This window comes from Chiloscyllium plagiosum, unplaced genomic scaffold (assembly GCF_037043375.1).
Source record: "Chiloscyllium plagiosum isolate Xiang-an unplaced genomic scaffold, Cpla_swu_hap1 HiC_scaffold_44, whole genome shotgun sequence".
NCBI lineage: Eukaryota > Metazoa > Chordata > Chondrichthyes > Orectolobiformes > Hemiscylliidae > Chiloscyllium > Chiloscyllium plagiosum.
In genome coordinates this window covers 12,939,882-12,964,206 of record NW_028270182.1, presented here as the reverse complement: position 1 = coordinate 12,964,206, position 24,325 = coordinate 12,939,882, and the positions used below count along the sequence as shown (strand labels likewise).

Here is a 24,325-nt window from a genome sequence, read left to right as displayed (position 1 = left end):
TGGACCAGCTAACAGCTCGGAGATCCTCCAGGCTGACCTCGGAATAATCACTACCGGAATGTTCCGGATAGACGGAGAAAGTCCATTACAGGGAAGCTTCCCCCATCCTCGAGATTTATCCCTGACTGGCTCCACCCCACCGTGGGTCTTGTGGTCACCACGTTGTGTTCCTGCCTGTGGGATCTTGCTGTACGCATGTTGGCTACTATGCTTCTGACCCACCCACGTTCCAGGGGGTTCCTAAAAGGCTGGGAAGAATTCCGAAACAGGCTACAGGAACGCAGGTCTGAAAGGCCATGGGGCACACAGCAAGATCCCACAGACAGAAGCTCGCTGTCCTCCCCGGTCAGGTGTGTCCCTTGTGTTTGTCGGGGATGGGACGTTTCTGAGCTCTGTTGTGAGGCAGATCAATAAGCTGTTGTTTGTCATTTTTCCCAGTATTCCCTTCTGGGATGCCCCCTTTTTACAGAGATGGTGTTGCCATGCTGCCATTTTGTCAGTGATAGCGTTACCATGCTGCCATTTTGTCCGTGGTGGTGTTGCTATGCTGCCATTTTGTCAGTGATAGCGTTACCATGCTGCCATTTTATCTGTGGTGGTGTTGCCATGCTGCCATTTTTCCATGGTGGCATTGTCATGCGCCATTTTGTCAGTGATAGCGTTACCATGCTGCCATTTTTAGAGAGATAGCGTTACCATGCTGTCATTTTGTCCGTGGTGGCGTTGCCATGCCGCCATTTTTTCTTCACAGATGTTCAGTGCACGGAGTGGCGACTATTACGACCAGGCCCCTTACACAAGTGGCCCTCCCTCATCGGCCATGGAGCCTGAGGCCGCTCCGAAGAGTCTGATTAACGACAGGGACCTGTTGTTGTGCGAGCGGCTGGGGAACGGATCCTTCGGGGTGGTGAGGCGAGGAGAGTGGAGATTACCGAATGGCCACGTTGTGAGTAATCTGGGGAGCGGAGGCCTCAGGCCAGCGTCTGTCAAAGATTCTACGGCCACTCCTGGGAAAGGGGGGGGGCGTCTGCTTTCCAGGCGTTCCCCCCCCACCCCCTCGATCGACACCCTGAGAGAAAGGAGCAGGAGGAGGCCATTCGGCCCCTCGAGCCTGCCTTGCTATACAATAGGATCACGGCCGATCATCCAACTCAGTTCCCCTGTTCCCTAGCCACTCCCTCCATACCCTTTGACCCTTTTAGCCCCATCTAACTCCTTCTTCAAAATGTTCCATGTTTTGGCCTCCACCCACAGGCCTCCCCACTCTCTGGGGAAAGACATTTCTCCTCAGCTCAAGCCTATCCCGTTTCCTTAGACTGTGACTCCCTGAACACGCTGGTCACCGGGGATACCCTTCCTGAGTTTCTCCCGTCTCGTCCTGTTCGAATTTATAGATTTCTCTGAGGTTCCTCCCACCCCGGCCAGTTCTTCTCAAACTCCAGGAAATGTAACCCAAACCGATCCATACCCTCTTCATCTGTCAGTCCTGCCATTCCCAGGGATCAGTCTGGGAAACCTTCACTGCACTCCCTCCATCACCAGGACACCCTTCCACAGATAAGGAGACTGTAACAGCGCACGGGGCTCCAGGAAGGGTCTCTCCAAAGGCCACTGTATAATGGCAGCTACAGGCCGGAGTCCAGACCCAAACCAGATCCACAACCAGTACCCAGACCCTAAACCAGAACCCAGACTCGGAACTAGGCCCCATCACCGGATCCCTGTGCCCAAAACCAGTACCCAGGCCTCAACCCCGTACCCAGGCCTCAAGCCGGAGACCAGGCCCCAAACTAGGCCCAAAACCACTACCCAGACCCTAAACCAAATTCTAAACTAGGCCCCACCACCAGATCCGTGTACAATGGTACTCCATCGCTCTGAAGGCCTTCTGCCTTCACCATTCTACTTCCGCTGTGATGGGGCGGGTGTGGTAATGGCTCTGGGGGAGTGGGGAGGGCGCTGGGGCGGTGCGATGCCATGGGAGCCACGGTCACATTCGCCGTCTGTTCCAGATAAACGTGGCGGTGAAGTGTCTGAGATCGGATATCTCGAGCGAGACGGACGCCATGGCCGACTTCCTGCAGGAGGTGAATGCGATGTACGCCTTCGACCACCCCCACCTCATCCAGCTCTACGGCGTCACCCTCACCCACCCCATGAAGATGGTGAGTGCCCGGCCCTGCTTCCGCAACCGCGCTGCGGCTTTTCCTCCCACTAAACTCTTGGTCACTTGACCCTCCTTGTCCCTTCTCTCCTCCCCCAGGGTAAAAGTACAGGATTTGGTCCAGCAGAGGGTCTGGAAGCCAAGGCTTGAGGCCTTGTTTGGGGCCCAAGCTCTAGATTGGCTCTTGAGGCCTATTTTCTAAGCTGTGACCTGTATTCTAACTTGGAGCTTAACTTAGGATTTTGGTACTGTATTGAGGCCTGGCCTCTGTGTTGAAGCCTGGATTCTGGGTACTGTTTTTGGGTCTGGTGGTGGTGCCTAATTTAGAGTGTGTGTTTAGGGTTTGGGCCTAGTTTAGGGCCTGGGTACCAGGTTGAGGCCTGGGTACTGGTTTTAGGTGCTGGGGTCTGGTGGTGGGGAGCTCTATTCCTGATGAAGGGCTTTTGTCCGAAACATCGATCTTCCTGCTCCTCGGATGCTGCCTGACCTGCTGTGCTTTTCCAGCACCACTTTCATCTTGACTCTGGTGGTGGGGCCTAGTTTAGTGTTTGGTTCTGGGTTTGGGTGTGGGTATTAGTTTTGGGCCCAGTTTGGGGCCTGGACTCTAGCTTGCAGCCTGAGCACTGGTTTGGGGCACCGGGATCTGATGGTGAGGCCGAGTTTAGGGTCTGGGTTTTGGGTTTGGGTCAGGGTACTGGTTTTGGGCCTAGTTTGGGGCCTGAGCTCTGGCTTGGGGCCTAGGTACCCGGTTGGAGCTTGGGCTTTAGCTTGGGGACGGAGTTGGGGCCCAGTTTAGGTCCTGGGCTCTGGCTTGGATTCTGAATACTGGGTTGGGGCCTGTGCTGTGGTTTGGAGCCTGAGTACTGGGTGATGGGATCTTGCTAAGTGCAAAATGGCTGCTGCAGTTTCTATGTGACCACAGTGACTCCATCTTTAAAAGTCTCTGGTTGACATTTGAGACATGAACTGCTTGTCAAAGGTGCTAGGAAAGTCATATTTCCCTCGGGCCCTGCACTGGTTACTATGACAACGGTGGTCAGTCAGTGTCTGTGTGGTGGGTAATTTGCGGGCTCCCTGGAAACAGTCCCTGGTGATCACCCCCCCGGTCTGTCTCTCTGTCTCTAGGTGACAGAGTTGGCCCCATTAGGCTCTCTCTATGATTACCTGAGGGCGAGACACAGCGCGTTCCCCATCCACCGGCTGTGGCTCTACGCTGTCCAGGTGTGTGAGGGAATGGATTACCTGGAATCCAAGCATTTCATCCACCGGGACCTGGCAGCCCGGAACGTTCTGCTGGCATCTGAGGACGTGGTGAAGATCGCTGACTTTGGTCTGACTCGCTCCCTCTCCAGCTCCAACCATTACGTGATGCAGGCTCATCGCAAAATCCCCTTCGCCTGGTGAGATCTGAACACACCCAACCTGGGTCTGTGTCTGTGTGTGTGTCTGTGTGTGTGTGTCTGTGTGTGTGTGAGTGTGTCTGTGTGTGAATGTGTCTGTGTGTGTGTGTGTCTGTGTGTGTGTGTGTCTGTGTGTGTGTGTGTCTGTGTGTGAGTGTCTGTGTGTGTGTGTGTGTGTGTCTGTGTGTGTCTGTGTGTGTGTGTGTCTGTGTGTGTGTGTCTGTGTCTGTGTGTGTGTGTGTGTGTGAGAGTGTGTCTGTGTGTCTGTGTGTGTCTGTGTCTACGTGTGAGAGTGTGTCTGTGTGTGTCTGTCTGTCTGTGTGTCTGTGTGTGTGTATGTGTGTGTGTGTATGTGTGTGTGTGTCTGTCTGTGTGTGTGTGTGTCTCTGTGTGTGAGTGAGTTTGTGTATCTCTATGTGTATGTGTGTCTGTGTGTGTGTGTGAGAGTGTGTCTGTGTGTGTGTCTGTGACTCTGTGTCTGTGTGTGTGTGAGTTTGTGTATCTCTATGTGCATGTGTGTCTGTGTGTGTGTGTGTCTGTGTGTGTTTATCTGTGTGTGAGTGAGTGTGTCTGTGTGTGTGTGTGTGAGTGTGTGTTTTCTGTGTGAGTGCGTGAGGGTGTGAGTCTGTGTGTGTGTGTGACTCTGTGTCTATGTGTGTGTGTATCTGTGTGTGATTGAGTTTGTGTATCTCTATGTGTATGTGTGTGTCTGTATGTGTGTGAGTGTGTGTTTTCTGTGTGAGTGCATGAGGGTGTGAGTCTGTGTGTGTCTGTGACTCTGTGTCTATGTGTGTGTGTATCTGTGTGTGAGTGAGTTTGTGTATCTCTATGTGTATGTGTGTGTCTGTGTGAGTGAGTGTGTGTAAACTACTCCCTATTTTGAGACAGAGGGAGACAGACAGAAACAGACTGACAGACAGTGACAGAGAGAAAATAGAGAGAGACAGACAGAGAGAGACAGAGGGAGATAGAGAGACAGAGAGAGAGAGAGAGAGAGAGACAGAGACAGAGATAGACAGAGGGAGACATAGACAGAGGGTGACAGAAAGAGACAGAGAGTGATACACACAGAGACAATTAGACAGAGAGAGAGAGAGAGTGAGTGAGACAGAGACGGGGAACAGAAAGAAAGATAGAGAGACAGAGACGGACGGAGAGGGAGACAGAGACAGAGGGGGACAAACAGAGAGATAGAGAGAGAGAGTGAGACAGAGACAGAGGGGAATAGCAAGAGAGATAAAGAGAGAGGGAGAGAGGGAGAGAGACAGAGAGACGGACGGAGACAGAGGGAGTGAGTGAGTGAGGGGGAGCTGCTGCTGGTCTAACCCAAGGGGGTCACCAGGCCATAGATCAGGGATAAGGTTGGGAAGGAGAGTCCTCCCTCGCTGGGAGTGGGTGAATGGACACCGCCACTGTTGTTCCTCTGTACAGGTGTGCTCCGGAGAGCCTCAAATCCGGAACGTTCTCCCACGCGTCGGACGTCTGGATGTTCGGGGTGGTGCTGTGGGAACTGTTCTCCTACTGCGAGGAGCCCTGGATGGGCATGTACGGCCGGGAGGTAAGAACAGGACCCTGCTTCCCTCTGTCCCCCAGGCCCCCCTCCCCCGGCACGGTGAGGTGGGGGGGAGGAACGACCCGGGCTCTCAGAAAGGGCTAGCACAGCGGCCGATCGGCCTCCCCCGAAGACTGAGACTCCCCCCCCCCTTCCCCAAACACCGTTCAATCAGCTGTTTGTGGGATCTTGCTGTGCGTGTGTTGGGAGGGTGGGATTCCAGCACCACCCCAGCGCCCAGGACACTGCTGCAGTTACCAACCTGCCCACCAGGGGTCGCAAGGTATTGGAGGGGTGGTCTCTGAGCGCAGGAACAGGCCATTCGGCCCATAGAGTCTGTGCTGGTGAAAAACATCTCACTATTCCCATCCTATATCCCAGCACTTGGCCCTCAGCCTCCAAATACAGGGGTAATATCCCGGGAAATCCCTCCAGACCAGGAAATATCCCGGGAAATCCCTCCAGACCAGGAAATATCCCGGGAAATCTCTGCCCCTCTTCGGCACTCCCACATCCCTGCTACAATGTCGATCCAAGAGTGCAGGCCATTCAGCCACGTGGGTCAATGCTGGCCCACTGCGGGGGTGGAGCCAAGCGTCTGTTCCACCCAGCGACACCCCCCCACCCCCATCGCCATGCACCACAGCCTGGGGCAACCCCGGAGGGAAGCTTGGAGTCGACTCGGTCGCCGTGGGGCCTGGAGTCATGTGTAGGCCCAAGCCTGGTGGAGGAGGGCCGAGTTAAACGCAGGAGGGACGTTCCCGATGGCCGGGACGATGGGGGGGCGAAGGGAGGGGTCCTGACCCGGGAAGGGGGCACGGGGTTAGGCCATTGGAGGGAGGGAGTGGAGGCTGCGGGATTCACTCCCACAGGAGGGGGGCGTAGGCCGGGCGTCCATTTTAATGGCGCCATTGGGGGGGGGTCTTGGGGAGAAAGCGGGAATTGCCCATCACCCTGGAGCCCCCCCCACACACACACAGTGGGGGCTGAGGGTACAGTGCAGTGACCTCTCTCTCTCTGTCTGGGCAGATACTGCTGCTGATCGACCGGGAGAGGCGGCGACTGGAGCAGCCCCTGGACTGTCCCTCAGCGATGTACTCGGTCGCCCTGCAGTGCTGGGCCCCGGACCCTGAGCAAAGGCCCAGCTTTGCCGCCCTGAGACCCCTCCTCAAAGAGGTAAAACCCCCCACCCACACCCTCACCCGGGAGGGAGATAGGGAGTGAGTGAGGGGACAGGGAGTGAGAGAGGGGGACGGGGAGTGAGTGAGGGGGACGGGGAGTGAGTGAGGGGGACGGGGAGTGAGTGAGGGGGACGGGGAGTGAGTAAAGGAGATGGGGTGTGAGTGAGGGAGATGGGGAGTGAGTGAGGGAGAAGGTGAGTGAGTGAGGGGGAAGGTGAGTGAGTGAGGGGGAAGGTGAGTGAGTGAGGGGATAGGGAGAGAGTTTGGGGGATGGGGAGAGAGTGAGGGGGAAGGTGAGTGAGTGAGGGGATAGGGAGTGGGTGAGGGGGGCGGGGAGTGAGTGAGGAGGACGGGGAGTGAGTGAGGAGGACGGGAGGTGAGTGAGGGGGACGGGGAGTGAGTGAGGGGGACGGTGAGTGAGTGAGGGGGACAGGGAGTGAGTGAGGGGGACGGGGAGTGAGTGAGGGGGGCGGGGAGTGAGTGAGGGGGACAGGGAGTGAGTGAGGAGGACGGGGAGTGAGTGAGGGGGACGGGGAGTGAGTGAGGGGGACGGGGAGTGAGTGAGGGGGACGGGGAGTGAGTGAGGAGGACGGGGAGTGAGTGAGGGGGACGGGGAGTGAGTGAGGGGGACGGTGAGTGAGTGAGGGGGACAGGGAGTGAGTGAGGGGGGCGGGGAGTGAGTGAGGGGGGCGGGGAGTGAGTGAGGGGGACAGGGAGTGAGTGAGGGAGACGGGGAGTGAGTGAGGGGGACGGGGAGTGAGTGAGGGAGACGGGGAGTGAGTGAGGGGGACGGGGAGTGAGTGAGGGGGACGGGGAGTGAGTGAGGGGGACGGTGAGGGAGTGAGGGGGACGGGGAGTGAGTGAGGGGGACGGGGAGTGAGTGAGGGGGACGGGGAGTGAGTGAGGGGGACGGTGAGTGAGTGAGGGGGGCGGGGAGTGAGTGAGGGGGACGGGGAGTGAGTGAGGGGGACGGGGAGTGAGTGAGGGGGGCGGGGAGTGAGTGAGGGGGACGGGGAGTGAGTGAGGGGGACAGGGAGTGAGTGAGGGGGACGGGGAGTGAGTGAGGGGGACGGGGAGTGAGTGATGGGGGCGGGGAGTGAGTGAGGGGGGCGGGGAGTGAGTGAGGGGGGCGGGGAGTGAGTGAGGGGGGCGGGGAGTGAGTGAGGGGGACGGGGAGTGAGTGAGGGGGGCGGGGAGTGAGTGAGGGGGACGGGGAGTGAGTGAGGGGGGCGGGGAGTGAGTGAGGGAGACGGGGAGTGAGTGAGGGGGCGGGGAGTGAGTGAGGGAGACGAGGAGTGAGTGAGGGGGACGGGGAGTGAGTGAGGGGGACGGGGAGTGAGTGAGGGGGACGGGGAGTGAGTGAGGGGGACGGGGAGTGAGTGAGGGGGACGGGGAGTGAGTGAGGGGGCGGGGAGTGAGTGAGGGGGACGGGGAGTGAGTGAGGGGGACGAGGAGTGAGTGAGGGGATGGGGAGTGAGTGATGGGGGCGGGGAGTGAGTGAGGGGGACGGGGAGTGAGTGAGGGGGACGGGGAGTGAGTGAGGGGGGCGGGGAGTGAGTGAGGGGGACGGGGAGTGAGTGAGGGAGACGAGGAGTGAGTGAGGGGGGCGGGGAGTGAGTGAGGGGGACGGGGAGTGAGTGAGGGGGACGGGGAGTGAGTGAGGGGGACGGGGAGTGAGTGAGGGGGACGGGGAGTGAGTGAGGGGGACGAGGAGTGAGTGAGGGGGACGGGGAGTGAGTGAGGGGGACAGGGAGTGAGTGAGGGGGGCGGGGAGTGAGTGAGGGGGACGGGGAGTGAGTGAGGGGGACGGGGAGTGAGTGAGGGGGACGGGGAGTGAGTGAGGGGGACGGGGAGTGAGTGAGGGGGACGGGGAGTGAGTGAGGGGGACGGGGAGTGAGTGAGGGAGACGAGGAGTGAGTGAGGGGGGCGGGGAGTGAGTGAGGGGGGCGAGGAGTGAGGGGGGCGGGGAGTGAGTGAGGGGGACGGGGAGTGAGTGAGGGGGACGGGGAGTGAGTGAGGGGGACGGGGAGTGAGTGAGGGAGACGAGGAGTGAGTGAGGGGGGCGGGGAGTGAGTGAGGGGGGCGAGGAGTGAGGGGGGCGGGGAGTGAGTGAGGGGGACAGGGAGTGAGTGAGGGAGACGGGGAGTGAGTGAGGGAGACGGGGAGTGAGTGAGGGGATGGGGAGTGAATGAGGGAGTGGGGGAATGAGTGAGGGGGCGGGGAGTGAGTGAGGGGATAGGGAGTGAATGAGGGAGAGGGGGAGTGAGTGAGGGTGGACGATGAGTGAGTGAGGCAGATGGTGAGTGAGTGACGGGATAGGAGTGATTGAGAGGGATAGGGAGTGCGGGATAGTCGGAGGGAGCGAGTGAACGAGGTAATCCCTCCCCTCTGTCCAGAAGGCATGCCCAGCCGAGGTGAAAGCTGTTCAGGATTTTAACGAAGCCGGGAAACTCAGAATGCAACTCAACGACCGACTCACACTCATCGACAGCAGGTAGGTACCACCCCTCTCCCCCCCCCTCGTCACCCAGAGGGAGGGCAACACGGGGGTATATCAGAGTGTGTTACAGTGAGGGGTGTGGGGTATATCAGAGTGTGTTACAGTGAGGGGTGTGGGGTATATCAGAGAGTGTCACAGTGAGGGGTGTGGGGTATATCAGAGAGTATCACAGTGAGGGGTGTGGGGTATATCAGAGTGTGTTACAGTGAGGGGTGTGGGGTATATCAGAGAGTGTCACAGTGAGGGGTGTGGTATATCAGAGAGTGTCACAGTGAGGGGTGTGGGGTATATCAGAGAGTGTTACAGTGAGGGGTGTGGGGTATATCAGAGAGTGTTACAGTGAGGGGTGTGGGGTATATCAGAGAGTGTCACAGTGAGGGGTGTGGGGTATATCAGAGATTGTTACAGTGAGGTGTGTGGGGTATATCAGAGAGTGTTACAGTGAGGGGTGTGGGGTATATCAGAGAGTGTTACAGTGAGGGGTGTGGGGTATATCAGAGAGTGTTACAGTGAGGGGTGTGGGGTATATCAGAGAGTGTTACAGTGAGGGGTGTGGGGTATATCAGAGAGTGTTACAGTGAGGGGTGTGGGGTATATCAGAGAGTGTTACAGTGAGGGGTGTGGGGTATATCAGAGAGTGTTACAGTGAGGGGTGTGGGGTATATCAGAGAGTGTTACAGTGAGGGGTGTGGGGTATATCAGAGAGTGTTACAGTGAGGGGTGTGGTGTATATCAGAGAGTGTTACAGTGATGGGTGTGGGGTATATCAGAGAGTGTTACAGTGAGGGGTGTGGGGTATATCAGAGAGTGTTACAGTGAGGGGTGTGGGGTATATCAGAGGGTGTTACAGTGAGGGGTGTGGGGTATATCAGAGAGTGTGACAGTGAGGGGTGTGGGGTATATCAGAGAGTGTCACAGGGAGGGGTGTGGGGTACATCAGAGAGTGTCACAGTGAGGGGTGTGGAGTATATCAGAGACTGTCACAGTGAGGGGTGTGGGGTGTATCAGAGAGTGTCACAGTGAGGGGTGTGGGGTATATCAGAGAGTGTCACAGTGAGGGGTGTGGGGTATATCAGAGTGTGTCACAGTGAGGGGTGTGGGGTATATCAGAGTGTGTTACAGTGAGGGGTGTGGGGTATATCAGAGGGTGTCACAGTGAGGGGTGTGGGGTATATCAGAGAGAGTTACAGTGAGGGGTGTGGGGTATATCTGAGAGTGTTACAGTGAGGGGTATGGGGTATATCAGAGTGTATTACAGTGAGGGGTGTGGGGTATATCAGAGTGTGTCACAGTGAGGGGTGTGTGGTATATCAGACAGTGTTACAGTGAGGGGTGTGGGCTATATCAGAGAGTGTTACAGTGAGGGGTGTGGGCTATATCTGAGAGTGTTACAGTGAGGGGTGTGGGGTATATCAGAGTGTGTTACAGTGAGGGGTGTGGGGTATATCTGAGAGTGTTACAGTCAGGGGTATGGGGTATATCAGAGAGTGTTACAGTGAGGGGTGTGGGGTATATCAGAGTGTGTCACAGTGAGGGGTGTGGCGTATATCAGAGAGTGTGACAGTGAGGGGTGTGGGGTATATCAGAGAGTGTTACAGTGAGGGGTGTGGGGTATATCTGAGAGTGTTACAGTCAGGGGTATGGGGTATATCTGAGAGTGTTACAGTCAGGGGTGTGGGGTATATCAGAGTGTGTTACAGTGAGGGGTGTGGGGTATATCAGAGAGTGTTACAGTGAGGGGTGTGGGGTATATCAGAGAGTGTTACAGTGAGGGGTGTGGGGTATATCAGAGAGTGTTACAGTGAGGGGTGTGGGGTGTAACAGAGTGTGTTACAGTGAGGGGTGTGGGGTATATCAGAGAGTGTTACAGTGAGGGGTGTGGGGTGTATCAGAGTGTGTTACAGTGAGGGGTGTGGGGTATATCAGAGAGTGTTACAGTGAGGGGTGTGGGGTATATCAGAGAGTGTTACAGTGTGGGGTGTGGGGTATATCAGAGAGTGTTACAGTGAGGGGTGTGGGGTATATCAGAGAGTGTTACAGTGAGGGGTGTGGGGTGTATCAGAGAGTGTTACAGTGAGGGGTGTGGGGTATATCTGAGAGTGTTACAGTGAGATGTGTGTGGTATATCAGAGAGTGTTACAGTGAGGGGTGTGGGGTATATCAGAGAGTGTTACAGTGAGGGGTGTGGGGTATATCAGAGAGTGTTACAGTGAGGGGTGTGGGGTATATCAGAGAGTGTTACAGTGAGGGGTGTGGGGTATATCTGAGAGTGTCACAGTGAGTGGTGTGGGGTATATCAGAGAGTGTCACAGTGAGGGATGTGGGCTATATCAGAGAGTGTTACAGTGAGGGGTGTGGGGTGTATCAGAGAGTGTTACAGTGAGGGGTGTGGGGTATATCTGAGAGTGTTACAGTGAGGTGTGTGGGGTATATCAGAGAGTGTGACAGTGAGGGGTGTGGGGTACATCAGAGTGTGTTACAGTGAGTGGTGTGGGGTATATCAGAGAGTGTCACAGTGAGGGATGTGGGCTATATCAGAGAGTGTTACAGTGAGGGGTGTGGGGTATATCGGAGAGTGTTACAGTGAGGGGTGTGGGGTGTATCAGAGAGTGTTACAGTGAGGGGTGTGGGGTATATCTGAGAGTGTTACAGTGAGGTGTGTGGGGTATATCAGAGAGTGTTACAGTGAGGGGTGTGGGGTACATCAGAGTGTGTTACAGTGAGGGGTGTGGGGTATATCAGAGAGTGTTACAGTGAGGGGTGTGGGGTATATCAGAGAGTGTTACAGTGAGGGGTGTGGGGTATATCAGAGAGTGTTACAGTGAGGGGTGTGGGGTATATCAGAGAGTGTTACAGTGAGGGGTGTGGGGTATATCAGAGAGTGTTACAGTGAGGGGTGTGGGGTATATCAGAGAGTGTTACAGTGAGGGGTGTGGGGTATATCTGAGAGTGTCACAGTGAGTGGTGTGGGGTATATCAGAGAGTGTCACAGTGCGGGATGTGGGCTATATCAGAGAGTGTTACAGTGAGGGGTGTGGGGTGTATCAGAGAGTGTTACAGTGAGGGGTGTGGGGTATATCTGAGAGTGTTACAGTGAGGTGTGTGGGGTATATCAGAGAGTGTTACAGTGAGGGGTGTGGGGTACATCAGAGTGTGTTACAGTGAGTGGTGTGGGGTATATCAGAGAGTGTCACAGTGAGGGATGTGGGCTATATCAGAGAGTGTTACAGTGAGGGGTGTGGGGTATATCAGAGAGTGTTACAGTGAGGGGTGTGGGGTATATCAGAGAGTGTTACAGTGAGGGGTGGGGGGTATATCAGAGAGTGTTACAGTGAGGGGTGTGGGGTATATCAGAGAGTGTTACAGTGAGGGGTGTGGGGTGTATCAGAGTGGGGTATATCAGAGAGTGTTACAGTGAGGAGTGTGGGGTATATCAGAGAGTGTTACAGTGAGGGGTGTGGGGTATATCAGAGAGTGTCACAGTGAGGGATGTGGGCTATATCAGAGAGTGTTACAGTGAGCGGTGTAGGGTAGATCAGAGAGTGTTACAGTGAGGGGTATGGGGTATATCAGAGAGTGTTACAGTGAGGTGTGTGGGGTGTATCAGAGAGTGTTACAGTGAGGTGTGTGGGGTATATCAGAGAGTGTTACAGTGAGGGGTGTGGGGTATATCAGAGAGTGTTACAGTGAGGGGTGTGGGGTGTATCAGAGACTGTTACAGTGAGGGGTGTGGGATATATCAGAGAGTGTTACAGTGAGGGGTGTGAGGTATATCAGAGAGTGTTACAGTGAGGGGTGTGGGGTGTATCAGAGAGTGTTACAGTGAGGTGTGTGGGGTATATCAGAGAGTGTTACAGTGAGGGGTGTGGGGTATATCAGAGAGTGTTACAGTGAGGGGTGTGGGGTGTATCAGAGAGTGTTACAGTGAGGGGTGTGGGGGATATCAGAGAGTGTTCCAGTGAGGGGTGTGAGGTATATCAGAGAGTGTTCCAGTGAGGGGTGTGGGGTATATCAGAGAGTGTTACAGTGAGGGGTGTGAGGTATATCAGAGAGTGTTACAGTGAGGGGTGTGGGGTGTATCGGAGAGTGTTACAGTGAGGGGTGTGAGGTATATCAGAGAGTGTTACAGTGAGGGGTGTGGGGTATATCAGAGTGTGTTACATTGAGGGGTGTGGGGTATATCAGAGAGTGTTACAGTGAGGGGTGTGAGGTATATCAGAGAGTGTTACAGTGAGGGGTGTGGGGTATATCAGAATATGTCACAGTGAGGGGTGTGGGGTATATCAGAGTGTGTTACATTGAGGGGTGTGGGGTATATCAGAGAGAGTTACAGTGAGGGGTGTGAGGTATATCAGAGAGTGTTACAGTGAGGGGTGTGGGGTATATCAGAGAGTGTTACAGTGAGGGGTGTGGGGTATATCAGAGAGTGTTACAGTGAGGCGTGTGAGGTATATCAGAGAGTGTTACAGTGAGGGGTGTGGGGTATATCAGAATATGTCACAGTGAGGGGTGTGGGGTATATCAGAGTGTGTTACATTGAGGGGTGTGGGGTATATCAGAGAGTGTTACAGTGAGGGGTGTGAGGTATATCAGAGAGTGTTACAGTGAGGGGTGTGGGGTATATCAGAGAGTGTTACAGTGAGGTGTGTGGGGTATATCAGAGAGTGTTACAGTGAGGGGTGTGAGGTATATCAGAGAGTGTTACAGTGAGGGGTGTGGGGTATATCAGAGAGTGTTACTGTGGGTGGGGTATATCAGAGAGTGTTACAGTGAGGGGTATGGGGTATATCAGAGTGTATTACAGTGAGGGGTGTGGGGTATATCAGAGTGTGTCACAGTGAGGGGTGTGGCATATATCAGAGAGTGTGACAGTAAGGGGTGTGGGGTATATCAGAGTGTGTTACAGTAAGGGGTGTGGGGTATATCAGAGAGTGTTACTGTGGGTGGGGTATATCAGAGAGTGTTACAGTGAGGGGTATGGGGTATATCAAAGTGTATTAAAGTGAGGGGTGTGGGGTATATCAGAGTGTGTCACAGTGAGGGATGTGGGCTATATCAGAGAGTGTTACAGTGAGGGGTGTGGGGTATATCAGAGAGTGTCACAGTGAGGGATGTGGGCTATATCAGAGAGTGTTACAGTGAGGGGTGTGGGGTATATCAGAGAGTGTTACAGTGAGGGGTGTGGGGTGTATCAGAGAGTGTTACAGTGAGGGGTGTGGGGTATATCAGAGAGTGTCACAGTGAGGGGTGTGGGGTATATCAGAGAGTGTCACAGTGAGGGGTGTGGGGTATGTCAGAGAGTGTTACAGTGAGGGGTGTGGTGTATATCAGAGAGTGTTACAGTGAGGGGTGTGGTGTATATCAGAGAGTGTTACAGTGAGGGGTGTGGGGTATATCAGAGAGTGTTACAGTAAGGGGTGTGAGGTATATCAGAGAGTGTTACAGTGTGGGGTGTGGGGTATATCAGAGAGTGTTACAGTGAGGGGTGTGGGGTATATCAGAGAGTGTTACAGTGAGGGGTGTGGGGTATATCAGAGAGTGTTACAGTGAGGGGTGTGGGGTATATCAGAGAGTGTTACAGTGAGGGGTGTGGGGTATATCAGAGAGTGTTACAGTGAGGGGTGTGGGGTATATCTGAGAGTGTCACAGTGAGTGGTGTGGGGTATATCAGAGAGTGTCACAGTGAGGGATGTGGGCTATATCAGAGAGTGTTACAGTGAGGGGTGTGGGGTGTATCAGAGAGTGTTACAGTGAGGGGTGTGGGGTATATCTGAGAGTGTTACAGTGAGGTGTGTGGGGTATATCAGAGAGTGTGACAGTGAGGGGTGTGGGGTACATCAGAGTGTGTTACAGCGAGTGGTGTGGGGTATATCAGAGAGTGTCACAGTGAGGGATGTGGGCTATATCAGAGAGTGTTACAGTGAGGGGTGTGGGGTATATCAGGGAGTGTTACAGTGAGGGGTGTGGGGTGTATCAGAGAGTGTTACAGTGAGGGGTGTGGGGTATATCTGAGAGTGTTACAGTGAGGTGTGTGGGGTATATCAGAGAGTGTTACAGTGAGGGGTGTGGGGTACATCAGAGTGTGTTACAGTGAGGGGTGTGGGGTATATCAGAGAGTGTTACAGTGAGGGGTGTGGGGTATATCAGAGAGTGTTACAGTGAGGGGTGTGGGGTATATCAGAGAGTGTTACAGTGAGGGGTGTGGGGTATATCAGAGAGTGTTACAGTGAGGGGTGTGGGGTATATCAGAGAGTGTTACAGTGAGGGGTGTGGGGTATATCAGAGAGTGTTACAGTGAAGGGTGTGGGGTATATCGGAGACTGTTACAGTGAGGGGTGTGGGGTATATCGGAGAGTGTTACAGTGAGGGGTGTGAGGTATATCAGAGAGTGTTACAGTGAGGGATGTGGGCTATATCAGAGAGTGTTACAGTGAGGGGTGTGGGGTATATCAGAGAGTGTTACAGTGAGGGGTGTGGGGTGTATCAGAGAGTGTTACAGTGAGGGGTGTGGGGTATATCAGAGAGTGTCACAGTGAGGGGTGTGGGGTATATCAGAGAGTGTCACAGTGAGGGGTGTGGGGTATGTCAGAGAGTGTTACAGTGAGGGGTGTGGTGTATATCAGAGAGTGTTACAGTGAGGGGTGTGGTGTATATCAGAGAGTGTTACAGTGAGGGGTGTGGGGTATATCAGAGAGTGTTACAGTGAGGGGTGTGGGGTATATCAGAGAGTGTCACAGTGAGGGGTGTGGGGTATATCAGAGAGTGTTACAGTAAGGGGTGTGAGGTATATCAGAGAGTGTTACAGTGTGGGGTGTGGGGTATATCAGAGAGTGTTACAGTGAGGGGTGTGGGGTATATCAGAGAGTGTTACAGTGAGGGGTGGGGGGTATATCAGAGAGTGTTACAGTGAGGGGTGTGGGGTATATCAGAGAGTGTTACAGTGAGGGGTGTGGGGTATATCAGAGAGTGTTACAGTGAGGGGTGTGGGGTATATCTGAGAGTGTCACAGTGAGGGATGTGGGCTATATCAGAGAGTGTTACAGTGAGGGGTGTGGGGTGTATCAGAGAGTGTTACAGTGAGGGGTGTGGGGTATATCTGAGAGTGTTACAGTGAGGTGTGTGGGGTATATCAGAGAGTGTTACAGTGAGGGGTGTGGGGTATATCTGAGAGTGTCACAGTGAGTGGTGTGGGGTATATCAGAGAGTGTCACAGTGCGGGATGTGGGCTATATCAGAGAGTGTTACAGTGAGGGGTGTGGGGTCTATCAGAGAGTGTTACAGTGAGGGGTGTGGTGTATATCTGAGAGTGTTACAGTGAGGTGTGTGGGGTATATCAGAGAGAGTTACAGTGAGGGGTGTGGGGTACATCAGAGTGTGTTACAGTGAGTGGTGTGGGGTATATCAGAGAGTGTCACAGTGAGGGATGTGGGCTCTATCAGAGAGTGTTACAGTGAGGGGTGTGGGGTATATCAGAGAGTGTTACAGTGAGGGGTGTGGGGTATATCAGAGAGTGTTACAGTGAGGGGTGGGGGGTATATCAGAGAGTGTTACAGTGAGGGGTGTGGGGTATATCAGAGAGTGTTACAGTGAGGGGTGTGGGGTGTATCAGAGTGGGGTATATCAGAGAGTGTTACAGTGAGGAGTGTGGGGTATATCAGAGAGTGTTACAGTGAGGGGTGTGGGGTATATCAGAGAGTGTCACAGTGAGGGATGTGGGCTATATCAGAGAGTGTTACAGTGAGCGGTGTAGGGTAGATCAGAGAGTGTTACAGTGAGGGGTATGGGGTATATCAGAGAGTGTTACAGTGAGGTGTGTGGGGTGTATCAGAGAGTGTTACAGTGAGGTGTGTGGGGTATATCAGAGAGTGTTACAGTGAGGGGTGTGGGGTATATCAGAGAGTGTTACAGTGAGGGGTGTGGGGTGTATCAGAGACTGTTACAGTGAGGGGTGTGGGATATATCAGAGAGTGTTACAGTGAGGGGTGTGAGGTATATCAGAGAGTGTTACAGTGAGGGGTGTGGGGTGTATCAGAGAGTGTTACAGTGAGGTGTGTGGGGTATATCAGAGAGTGTTACAGTGAGGGGTGTGGGGTATATCAGAGAGTGTTACTGTGAGGGGTGTGGGGTGTATCAGAGAATGTTACAGTGAGGGGTGTGGGGGATATCAGAGAGTGTTACAGTGAGGGGTGTGAGGTGTATCAGAGAGTGTTCCAGTGAGGGGTGTGGGGTATATCAGAGAGTGTTACAGTGAGGGGTGTGAGGTATATCAGAGAGTGTTACAGTGAGGGGTGTGGGGTGTATCAGAGAGTGTTACAGTGAGGGGTGTGGGGTATATCAGAGAGTGTTACAGTGAGGGGTGTGGGGTATATCAGAATATGTCACAGTGAGGGGTGTGGGGTATATCAGAGTGTGTTACATTGAGGGGTGTGGGGTATATCAGAGAGTGTTACAGTGAGGGGTGTGAGGTATATCAGAGAGTGTTACAGTGAGGGGTGTGGGGTGTATCAGAGAGTGTTACAGTGAGGTGTGTGGGGTATATCAGAGAGTGTTACAGTGAGGTGTGTGGGGTATATCAGAGAGTGTTACAGTGAGGGGTGTGGGGTACATCAGAGTGTGTTACAGTGAGTGGTGTGGGGTATATCAGAGAGTGTCACAGTGAGGGATGTGGGCTCTATCAGAGAGTGTTACAGTGAGGGCTGTGGGGTATATCAGAGAGTGTTACAGTGAGGGGTGTGGGGTATATCAGAGAGTGTTACAGTGAGGGGTGGGGGGTATATCAGAGAGTGTTACAGTGAGGGGTGTGGGGTATATCAGAGAGTGTTACAGTGAGGGGTGTGGGGTGTATCAGAGTGGGGTATATCAGAGAGTGTTACAGTGAGGAGTGTGGGGTATATCAGAGAGTGTTACAGTGAGGGGTGTGGGGTATATCAGAGAGTGTCACAGTGAGGGATGTGGGCTATATCAGAGAGTGTTACAGTGAGCGGTGTAGGGTAGATCAGAGAGTGTTACAGTGAGGGGTATGGGGTATATCAGAGAGTGTTACAGTGAGGTGTGTGGGGTGTATCAGAGAGTGTTACAGTGAGGTGTGTGGGGTATATCAGAGAGTGTTACAGTGAGGGGTGTGGGGTATATCAGAGAGTGTTACAGTGAGGGGTGTGGGGTGTATCAGAGACTGTTACAGTGAGGGGTGTGGGATATATCAGAGAGTGTTACAGTGAGGGGTGTGAGGTATATCAGAGAGTGTTACAGTGAGGGGTGTGGGGTGTATCAGAGAGTGTTACAGTGAGGTGTGTGGGGTATATCAGAGAGTGTTACAGTGAGGGGTGTGGGGTATATCAGAGAGTGTTACAGTGAGGGGTGTGGGGTGTATCAGAGAGTGTTACAGTGAGGGGTGTGGGGGATATCAGAGAGTGTTACAGTGAGGGGTGTGAGGTATATCAGAGAGTGTTCCAGTGAGGGGTCTGGGGTATATCAGAGAGTGTTACAGTGAGGGGTGTGAGGTATATCAGAGAGTGTTACAGTGAGGGGTGTGGGGTGTATCAGAGAGTGTTACAGTGAGGGGTGTGGGGTGTATCAGAGAGTGTTACAGTGAGGGGTGTGGGGTATATCAGAGAGTGTTACAGTGAGGGGTGTGGGGTATATCAGAGAGTGTTACAGTGAGGGGTGTGGGGTATATCAGAATATGTCACAGTGAGGGTTGTGGGGTATATCAGGGAGTGTTACAGTGAGGGGTGTGGGGTATATCAGAATATGTCACAGTGAGGGTTGTGGGGTATATCAGAGAGTGTTACAGTGAGGGGTGTGAGGTATATCACAGAGTGTTACAGTGTGGGTTGTGGGGTATATCAGAGAGTGTTACAGTGAGGGGTGTGAGGTATATCAGAGAGTGTTACAGTGAGGGGTGTGGGGTATATCAGAATATGTCACAGTGAAGGGTGTGGGGTATATCAGAGTGTGTTACATTGAGGGGTGTGGGGTATATCAGAGAGTGTTACAGTGAGGGGTGTGAGGTATATCAGAGAGTGTTACAGTGAGGGGTGTGGGGTATATCAGAGAGTGTTACAGTGAGGTGTGTGGGGTATATCAGAGAGTGTTACAGTGAGGGGTGTGAGGTATATCAGAGAGTGTTACAGTGAGGGGTGTGGGGTATATCAGAGAGTGTAACTGTGGGTGGGGTATATCAGAGAGTGTTACAGTGAGGGGTATGGGGTGTATCAGAGTGTATTGCAGTGAGGGGTGTGGGGTATATCAGAGTGTGTCACAGTGAGGGGTGTGGCATATATCAGAGAGTGTGACAGTAAGGGGTGTGGGGTATATCAGAGTGTGTTACAGTAAGGGGTGTGGGGTATATCAGAGAGTGTTACTGTGGGTGGGGTATATCAGAGAGTGTTACAGTGAGGGATGTGGGCTATATCAGAGAGTGTTACAGTGAGGGGTGTGGGGTATATCAGAGAGTGTTACAGTGAGGGGTGTGGGGTGTATCAGAGAGTGTTACAGTGAGGGGTGGGGGGTATATCAGAGAGTGTTACAGTGAGGGGTGTGGGGTATATCAGAGTGTGTCACAGTGAGGGGTGTGGGGTGTATCAGAGAGTGTTACAGTGAGGGGTGTGGGGTGTATCAGAGAGTGTTACAGTGAGGGGTGTGGGGTATATCAGAGAGTGTTACAGTGAGGGGTGTGGGGTATATCGGAGAGTGTTACAGTGAGGGGTGTGGGGTAGATCAGAATATGTCACAGTGAGGGTTGTGGGGTATATCAGAGAGTGTTACAGTGAGGGGTGTGGGGTATATCAGAATATGTCACAGTGAGGGTTGTGGGGTATATCAGAGAGTGTTACAGTGAGGGGTGTGAGGTATATCACAGAGTGTTACAGTGAGGGTTGTGGGGTATATCAGAGAGTGTTACAGTGAGGGGTGTGAGGTATATCAGAGAGTGTTACAGTGAGGGGTGTGGGGTATATCAGAATATGTCACAGTGAGGGGTGTGGGGTATATCAGAGTGTGTTACATTGAGGGGTGTGGGGTATATCAGAGAGTGTTACAGTGAGGGGTGTGAGGTATATCAGAGAGTGTTACAGTGAGGGGTGTGGGGTATATCAGAGAGTGTTACAGTGAGGTGTGTGGGGTATATCAGAGAGTGTTACAGTGAGGGGTGTGAGGTATATCAGAGAGTGTTACAGTGAGGGGTGTGGGGTATATCAGAGAGTGTAACTGTGGGTGGGGTATATCAGAGAGTGTTACAGTGAGGGGTATGGGGTATATCAGAGTGTATTGCAGTGAGGGGTGTGGGGTATATCAGAGTGTGTCACAGTGAGCGGTGTGGCATATATCAGAGAGTGTGACAGTAAGGGGTGTGGGGTATATCAGAGTGTGTTACAGTGAGGGGTATGGGGTATATCAAAGTGTATTACAGTGAGGGGTGTGGGGTATATCAGAGTGTGTCACAGTGAGGGGTGTGGCGTATATCAGAGAGTGTGACAGTGAGGGGTGTGGGGTATATCAGTGAGTGTTACAGTGAGGGGTATGGGGTATATCTGAGAGTGTTACAGTGAGGTGTGTGGGGTATATCAGAGAGTGTCACAGTGAGGGGTGTGGGGTATATCTGAGAGTGTTACAGTTAGGGGTGTGGGGTATATCAGAGAGTGTTACAGTGAGGGGTGTGGGGTGTATCAGAGAGTGTTACAGTGAGGGGTGTGGGGTATATCAGAGAGTGTTACAGTGAGGGGTGTGGGGTGTATCAGAGAGTGTGACAGTGAGGGGTGTGGGGTATATCAGAGAGTGTTACAGTGAGGGGTGTGGGGTATATCAGAGAGTGTTACAGTGAGGGGTGTGGGGTATATCAGAGAGTGTTACAGTGAGGGGTGTGGGGTATATCAGAGAGTGTTACAGTGAGGGGTGTGGGATATATCAGAGTGTGTTACTGTGAGGGGTGTGGGTTATATCAGAGTGTGTTACAGTGAGGGGTGTGGGGTATATCAGAGAGTGTTACAGTGAGGGGTGTGGGGTATATCAGAGAGTGTTACAGTGAGGGGTGTGGGGTATATCGGAGACTGTTACAGTGAGGGGTGTGGGGTATATCAGAGTGTGTTACAGTGAGGGGTGTGGGGTATATCAGAGAGTGTTACAGTGAGGGGTGTGGGGTATATCAGAGTGTGTTACAGTGAGGGGTGTGGGGTATATCAGAGAGTGTCACAGTGAGGGGTGTGGGGTATATCAGAGAGTGTTACAGTGAGGGGTGTGGGGTATATCAGAGAGTTGCACAGTGAGGGGTGTGGGGTATATCGGAGACTGTTACAGTGAGGGGTGTGGGGTATATCAGAGTGTGTTACAGTGAGGGGTGTGGGGTATATCAGAGAGTGTTACAGTGAGGGGTGTGGGGTATATCACAGTGTGTTACAGTTGGTGGGGTAACTCTCTGCCTAATGTTTTCTGTTGTCTGTCTGTGATCTGACCCTCCTCGTTCATCCTCCCTCTTCTCTCTTGTTCCCCTTTCCTTCTCTGTCTCGTTATGTCTTTCCTGTCCTCTCTTTCACTTGCTGTCTCTAACCCCTCCACCACCTCTTCCTGCACTCATTCCCACTCTCTCCCCTCTCTCTCCCCTTACTTCTCTCTCCAACTCCCCGCCCTTCCATCGCCACTCACTCTCCCTCTCTCTCTCCATTCTCTCCATATCGCTCCATCTCCCCTTCCTCTCTCTCTCTCTCCACCTCCCCCTTTTCTCCATCTCCCTCTCTCTCTATCTCCCTCCCACTCTTTCCTCTCCCCTCATCTCTCTCTCTGTCTCCCCCCCTCCATCTCCCCTCCTCACTCTCTCTATCTCCCCCTCTCTCTCTTCCTCTCTCTCCATCACCCCCCCTCTCCATTTTCCCCCCCCTCCATCACCCCTACTCACTCTCTCTCTCTCCATCTCCCCCTCTCTGTCGCCATCTCTCTCCATCTCCCCCCCTCTCCATCTCCCCTCCTCTCTCTCCATCTCCCCTCCTCTCTCTCCATCTCCCCTCCTCTCTCTCTCCATCTCCCCTCTCTCTCACCATCTCCCCTCTCTCTCTCTCTATCTCCCCCTCCTCTCTCTTCCTCTCTCTCCATCTCTCCTCCTCTCTCTCATCTCCCCTTGTCTCTCTCCATCTCCCCTCCTGTCGCTCTATCTCCCCCTCTCTGTCTCCATCTCCCCTCCTCTCTCTCTCTCTATCTCCCCCTCTCTGTCTCCATCTCTCTCCATCTCCCCTCCTCTCTCTATCTCCCCTCCTCTCCCCGTCTCCCCTCCTCTCTCTCTCTCTACTTCCCCGTCTCTGTCTCCATCTCTCCATCTCCCCTCCTCTCTCTCCATCTCCCCCTCTCTGTCTCCATCTCTCCATCTCCCCTCCTCTCTCTCCATCTCCCCCTCTCTTTCTCCATCTCTCCATCTCCCCTCCTCTCTCTCTCCATCTCCCTCTCTCTCTCCATCTCCCTTCCATCTCCCCCCTCCCTCACCCTCTCCCTCCCTCCCCCTCCATCTACCTCTCTCCCTCTCCCCCTCCCTTTTCCTCCCCCTCCCTCCCTCTCTCTCCCCCTCTCCCTCTCTCTCGCCTCTCTCTTCCTCTCCATCTCCCCGCTCCGTCTCCCTCCCCCCCCTCTCTCTCCCCCAACCCCCCACCTCCTCATCTCTAGGCCCGAGCTGGTGTTCTGGCGAGGACAGAACAGGAAGACTCTGCAGGTTGGCCTGTTCCCTCCAGCCTGTGTCAGTCCCGTGTTGAACCGGGCCGGTCCCACCATCAGCGCCCCGCTCCGAAGCAGCCTGGTTCACACCGCCCACTTAGACATCGACCCTCGACGATCCTGGGGCTTTCCGGAAAAAGTCAATGAGTGAGTCCCCCAGGCCAGGCCTCTCAGTGAATGGGCAGGCAAGTCCCAGGCTTCATCCAGGCCTCGCCCTGGAACTGCCCCTGGCCTTGTTCGCTTCCTTGGCCACAGGATTCCTTGATCCTGATTGTCTGGGAATTCTGTCTCAGAATTTGGGAGCATTCCGGTGTAACACAGGGATGGGCGTCTGGGATGAGGCCACATAAAGGTCCCTTGGCATGACCAGGCCTTGGGGTTAAAGGTTGCGAGTATGAGGGACTATTCATTGATGGTGTTGGGAGCGGGATTTTATGGTCTGTAGTCTCTGCCCGGCTACAGGTTAGGGTGGATTGGCCGTGCTAAATTGCCCATAGTGCCCAGGGATGTGCAGGTTAGGGTGGATTGGCCGTGCTGAATTACCCATAGAGTTCAGGGATGTGTAGGTTAGGGTGGATTGGCCGTGCTAAATTACCCATAATGTCCAGGCATGTGCAGGTTAGGGTGGATTGGCCGTGCTAAATTACCCATAGTGTCCAGGGATGTACAGGTTAGGGTGGATTGGCTGTGCTAAATTACCCATAGTGCCCAGGGGTGTGTTGGTTAGGGTGGATTGGCCGTGCTAAATTACCCATAGTGTCCAGGGATGTACAGGTTAGGGTGGATTGGCCATGCTAAATTACCCATAGTGTCCAGGGATGTGCAGGTTAGGGTGGATTGGCCATGCTAAATTACCCATAGTGCCCAGGGATGTACAGGTTAGGGTGGATTGGCCATGCTAAATTACCCATAGTGCCCAGGGATGTGCAGGTTAGGGTGGATTGGCCATGCTAAATTACCCATAGTGCCCAGGGATGTACAGGTTAGGGTGGATTGGCCGTGCTAAATTACCCATAGTGTCCAGGGATGTGCAGGTTAGGGTGGATTGGCCGTGCTAAATTACCCATAGTGCCCATGGATGTGTAGGTTAGGGTGGATTGACTGTGCTAAATTACCCATAGTGCCCAGGGATGTACAGGTTAGGGTGGATTGGCCGTGCTAAATTACCCATAGTGCCCAGGGATGTACAGGTTAGGGTGGATTGGCCGTGCTAAATTACCCATAGTGTCCAGGGATGTGCAGGTTAGGGTGGATTGGCCGTGCTAAATTACCCATAGTGCCCATGGATGTGTAGGTTAGGGTGGATTGACTGTGCTAAATTACCCATAGTGCCCAGGGATGTACAGGTTAGGGTGGATTGGCCGTGCTAAATTACCCATAGTGCCCAGGGATGTGTAGGTTAGGGTGGATTGGCCGTGCTAAATTACCCATAGTGCTCAGGGATGTGCAGGTTAGGGTGTATTGGCCATGCTAAATTACCCACAGTGCCCAGGGATATGCAGGTTAGGGTGGATTGGCCGTGCTAAATTACCCATAGTGCCCAGGGATGTGCAGGTTAGGGTGGATTGGCCGTGCTAAATTACCCATAGTGTCCAGGGATGTGCAGGTTTAGGTGGAATGGCCGTGCTAAATTACCCATAGTGCCCAGGGATGTGCAGGTTAGGGTGGAATGGCCGTGCTAAATTACCCATAGTGCCCAGGAGGGTGCAGGTTAGGGTAGGTTGGCCGTGCTAAATTACCCATAGTGCCCAGGGATGTGCAGGTTAGGGTGGATTGGCCGTGATAAATGACCCATAGTGTTCAGGGTTAGGTGGATTAGCCATGGGAAAGGTGGGG

At 53.7% G+C, this 24,325-nt stretch overlaps 1 protein-coding gene across 2 annotated transcripts in view; it reads left to right on the top strand.

Moving 5' to 3' along the window:
- Positions 1 to 24,325, top strand: part of tnk1 (tyrosine kinase, non-receptor, 1) — a 138,448-nt gene that overhangs the window by 104,618 nt on the left and 9,505 nt on the right. The window contains exons 4-10 of one of the 2 annotated variants that reach the window (XM_087982804.1): positions 752 to 946; positions 2,013 to 2,165; positions 3,290 to 3,564; positions 4,996 to 5,122; positions 6,146 to 6,292; positions 8,694 to 8,791; positions 22,442 to 22,636. In XM_087982804.1, the coding sequence (XP_087838930.1) occupies positions 752 to 946; positions 2,013 to 2,165; positions 3,290 to 3,564; positions 4,996 to 5,122; positions 6,146 to 6,292; positions 8,694 to 8,791; positions 22,442 to 22,636 (1,190 nt within the window). The remainder of the gene's footprint in view (positions 1 to 751; positions 947 to 2,012; positions 2,166 to 3,289; positions 3,565 to 4,995; positions 5,123 to 6,145; positions 6,293 to 8,693; positions 8,792 to 22,441; positions 22,637 to 24,325) is intronic. The other variant, XM_087982805.1, reaches the window with a different exon arrangement.